Consider the following 4,857-nt stretch of genomic DNA (forward strand, 5'->3'; position numbering starts at 1 on the left):
CACCCACCAGACCACTCTCGCTGTAAATGACGGTTTTAGTCTGTTGGGTAGCAACCCACTGGCAAGGATGTCCCACGCAGCGGATGGTCAGCGGGCGGCGTCAGCCCGAAGGGTCGGCAACCCGCCGGCACGCCTGTGTAACAGAGAAACAAAATTCTTATTTTTCATTTCGGTGACGAAAAAACTGTATTTAAAAAACAAAAGTTTTTTTTTTTTTTTTGTTACTCTGAAGAAAAATTTCCCTTGCTGCGACGATCACTTTCATTTGCTCTGTCAATTCAAATGTGTACCATGTACACATTTGAATTGACAAAGTGGTTATGGCAAAGGTATGATTTTGTTTCCAGAAAGATAAGGTTTTCTGAGTGTACCGGTGCTCACGATATCCATCGAACTCAATGTGCCCGCGATCCTCATCGCGAATGAATGTCAGGCATAAAACAGCGGTTACGTTTTCCACAGCGGGTTACTGGAGGAGGACACCGAGGTGGACACCTGCTCGAGCTACGACGAGGCTGACGACGACGACGACGTCGTCGCGGCAGAGGAGGACGACGAGGACGGGGAGGACGCCGAGGACGTCGCCGTGCGGCCGGAGTGTGCGTCTCGCCGTGAGCGCAAGCAGCACCACGGCAGTCGGCAGCAGCGGCGCTACACCGAGGCGGACGTGCACTGCGGGGAGGTGTCCACGTCCTCGCACAAAGGTAAGGCCCGTGGCCTCGCCCGTGGCGCCGATCTGAGAGCGAGCTGGTTTTCCAATTGGCGAGGGAATTTGCGACGGGGGCGGCGCCGAATACAACATTTAGCCTTCCCTGCTGTTGGGATGACGAGATCTCGACCTGCACGCAAACCATACACGGTAAAACGACGCTCTGTTTTTCAAGCAGTTTTGGAAAAATCAACACGTCCTCGTGCATTTATTGCTCCATTAGACGTCTTGATTTTTCCGTCCGTCCGTCGTTTTCACCGTGCACTATGCAGAGTACAGTTGGTATAGTGGTTGCGCTTTGCACATAAATTGTAGCTGCGGGCGCGTTGGGGGCGCAATCATGTACTCGATCTTGTACGTCGGGTGGAGCCTATGCTCCCGTGGGAACGGCCGAGTATCGAATGCAATGGCAGCGTGAAGCGCCTATGTTTAGCGGGCCTGGCCCCGAGCCTCACCTCGCGCGGCCCGCCGCGCAACACTTCACTGTCGTCTACTTGCACTTTGCTTTTGAAAAGCGCACACGCTTCCGACCCGCGGAGGTGCTCAGGCGGGGCGGGACGGGCAAGCCTCCCCCTGTCTGACGAGCGCGAGAGTTATTTGACGGCCATAAACCACGCGGGAGGCGCTGAAGCGCGCTGGGATGCGCGGGGGCAAGACCACTAACGTCCAGGAGGACCCACTGTAAACGCTATGGCAACACATGTGTGACCATAGTTGGCGACATTCCCCTTTTGGCGACTTCCCTTTTTTGTCGCCAAACTTTGGCGACATCCGAGATGTGACCATAATTATGGAAACAGATATGTCGCCATGATAGGTCCAATTTAGAACATAAACTTTGTCACCCTTGGTGTCACCTTATTTGGTGACACATGTGTTGCCGCCAAGGCGACGAAAACGTCACCAAATTAAGTGACACCGAGGGTGACAAATTTTATGCTCTCAATGGGAACTGTTATGGCAACATGTCTGTTTCCATAATTATGGTGACATCTCGGATGTCGCCAAAGTTTGGCGACAAAAAAGGGAAGTCGCCAAAATAAATGTGTCACCGAATTTTGGTCACACGTGTCGCCATAAAGATCACAGTGCCCTGGCACTGCGCTAGCGTGCTGTCGAAACTAGACGTCGAAACTAGAAGTGCAGTCGAAACTGCGGCGTGGACGGGCTCATGACCGATCGGTGTCGGGGCGGCGGCGGGGGTTCGAGAGAGGCAGTGGATGTGAACTGGGACCGGCACCACGCGACTGTCTGTTTCGTATTCGCTTTATGGTCCTCTGAAACGATTAATGCTCAAACAAATTAAAAATTATACAGTTAAATTTTTCGACTTGAAAACGGATGTTGATTTTAATTTGCAATTTTCACAAATTTAGCTTGTGACGGTGTCCGCGACGCTAGTACCTGTGGTCCGGTTGTCGTCTCCCGCTGCCGTAAGAGGGTGCACTGTAAAATGCTTACGAACCAAATGCTTCGCAAGATTACGAACAATTTTCATTATTTGTCTTGTAAAGCAATTGTTTGTAAGGCTGGGAAGGTTCTTACGAACACTCGGTTTGCATTACGAACTATTTGTTCGTAAGCTTACGAAGAATGAATTCAACGCTTATTCAAAATCCTTCGTAAGCTACGTAGGTTTAGGTTTGCATTACGAACCAGTTGTTCGTAATCCATTCACAGTGTGAGCGCGGAGGTGCGGACGTTGATTGAGCAGAGTCCCGTCGTCTCTTGTGTGCGTGTCAGTCCCCCCTCCCCCTCCTGCCCCGCCACTAGACACTCGCCCCACGGGGCCGCGGGTCGCCCGACCCAGGTCGAGAATTATTTTATGAGAGCTGTGTGTGACGTGCGGCGACGTGTTTCGGAACACACGCCGTTCGTCATCCCAGGCTGAACTATAGTTGCGCCCATGTGGGCCCGTCCGCCCCCACCTCCACGACCACCCCCGCGCCGCCCCCGCGCCGCCCCCGGCACGGCTCCCCCGCTCCACGCGCCTCTTATGCAGTATGCTTTTGCTTCCGTCCTTCACCGACTGCAAGAAATCGTGCGAAAGTCTTGCATTCGATAGTACGTCGGCAACTTCAACTCACGGTAGATGTTGCCCCATCAGCTCGTGGCTTCCGCCGAGCCAGTAGGCAACCCGCGGGCAAGACTATGTAACGAGACGGCCCACCCACCAGACCACTCTCGCTGTAAATGACGGTTTTAGTCTGTTGGGTAGCAACCCACTGGCAAGGATGTCCCACGCAGCGGATGGTCAGCGGGCGGCGTCAGCCCGAAGGGTCGGCAACCCGCCGGCACGCCTGTGTAACAGAACAGCCTACCCGCCGGAGGCGGGCGGCAAGCGGCCGTGGCTGGTGGCAGCGGATGGGCAGCGGGCGGCCTCAGCCCGACGGGTGGGCAACCGGCTCACATGCCTGTGTAACAGAACAGCCTATCCACCGGCGCTGCCACGGGCGAGCTAGCATCAGCAGCGGAGTGATAGGTGGGCATACTGAGGGAGGGAGGGAGGGAGGGAGGGGGCGGGCGTTGGCGGTAGGTCAGCGTGACAAAGTCAACACTCGTGCCGCGCCACGTGCCCCGCTCTTGGGGCCCTCCCGCCCCGCCTCGCCCCGTCACCGCGGCTAGCAGTATCGGTTACGGCCGAAATGAATCTTCCGAGCGGCGAACGAGCGAGCAAAGTCACAATAACCAGCCCCCTCTCTGCCCGCGCCCCGTGCCGAGGGAGGCAGTACAGAACGGGACCAAAAACGAACGGTGGCGTCAACTTTAATCCGTCTGAATACAGTATGTGGCTGGGCTGCAGGCTGCTGATTCAAAAATCATATTGAATCAAGACAGCAATTTTCCAACAACAAAAAAAACAAAAGACAAAAAAAAAACAACCAAAAAACGCTAATGTATACAATATTTTTCTTTTTTTAAAAAAAGCATCCTGGCAGGAGAAAACAAAACAAACAAACAAAAACACGTTTTTTTGTGCTTTGTGATAATTGATGGTAATTGTTCCCTGATTGATCGCTGCGCCGGGTTGCGGGCCGCCGGGGCGCGGACGTACGGGTGACAGAGGGGACACGCCCGACAGATTCCTGCCCCCGGGGGCCCAGGCCCGGGGGACTAATTTTACCTCCGACGTCTCCGGATTCTGTTGTCGTGTCGTTGAAATTGGAGACGCAGTCTTCGCGCGCGCTTTGCGGCCGGCGGTCGGTAGGGCTGGCCGAGGAATGGAGGGGGAAGGGCGTTGTATAGGGAATGCCCAGGCCCAGGACGGACAAGCAGGAGGGCGTCGCAAAGAAAACGGGGTCCACAGGGTGCCAGGGCAAGATCCATCAATACCGGAAACAATTTTTCACGCCCCAAAAATCAGGTACTTGAAATAAAATGATGCATTTTCTTCAAAAAAAAATGCGTGCACTCGAATAAACTTGGGTCGAGAATACGAACTAGATTTCAAGTACCTGGTTTTGAGGGGTTGCACGGCGTATACACCCTCAGCGAAATTAACAGTGAAAGGGGGACGACAAGGGACGAGACGCGGGCCACACAGTCCCAAGAATTAGCCAATAATCGGTGACTCGACAGAGGAAGTTGCAAAAGTAGCTGGCACATTACATGGCCCGCTGCCATAGCAGGGCGGTGCGGCGGTGCGCCGCGGATGGGGGGATTTATTGGCTGTCACCACTCGGTGGAGAGGGAGGGGGAGGAAGTCGAGGCTGGGGGAAAAGGGTGGGGACTTATGTTCTAGTCAAAAGATGAATAGACAAAGAAGTTTCCACATGATTTTTGAAAACCATGGAAAAGCGATCTTTCCCAAACCAATAATATAGTTAAGTGAAAGTAAAAGAAACCTCCTCCGGAACGCCCTTTGCTGTGCGTGTGCGAGGAGACTGGCCCCACGCTTCGCCCGGCTTCGCCCCCTCCCGTCCCGACGCGTCGCCTCGGCTTGTCGAGGGGATAAGTCTCGGCCCTAAGCAGCGTTATGACGACCATCGGGTGTCAGGCTGGGAAATAAGCGCGGCTAAATGGGCGGGAACGAGGGGCGTGGCAGGCGCTAAAGAAACCAAAACCAACACACGCGCGCGCGCACACACACACATCAGGAGACAGCGTCGCAGGGACGTAACTCTCCCGCGGTCGTGAGTGATGCTAAG

General features: G+C 54.5%; 1 protein-coding gene across 1 annotated transcript in view; it reads left to right on the plus strand.

Moving 5' to 3' along the window:
- LOC113202869 (ventral anterior homeobox 2) overlaps window positions 1-4,857 on the plus strand; it is a 13,175-nt gene that overhangs the window by 1,613 nt on the left and 6,705 nt on the right. The window contains exon 3 of the mRNA XM_052265610.1: window positions 463-704. Coding sequence (XP_052121570.1) covers window positions 463-704 — 242 coding nt within the window. The remainder of the gene's footprint in view (window positions 1-462; window positions 705-4,857) is intronic.

This window comes from Frankliniella occidentalis, unplaced genomic scaffold, assembly GCF_000697945.3.
Source record: "Frankliniella occidentalis isolate FOCC.00 unplaced genomic scaffold, Focc_3.1 Scaffold28, whole genome shotgun sequence".
NCBI lineage: Eukaryota > Metazoa > Arthropoda > Insecta > Thysanoptera > Thripidae > Frankliniella > Frankliniella occidentalis.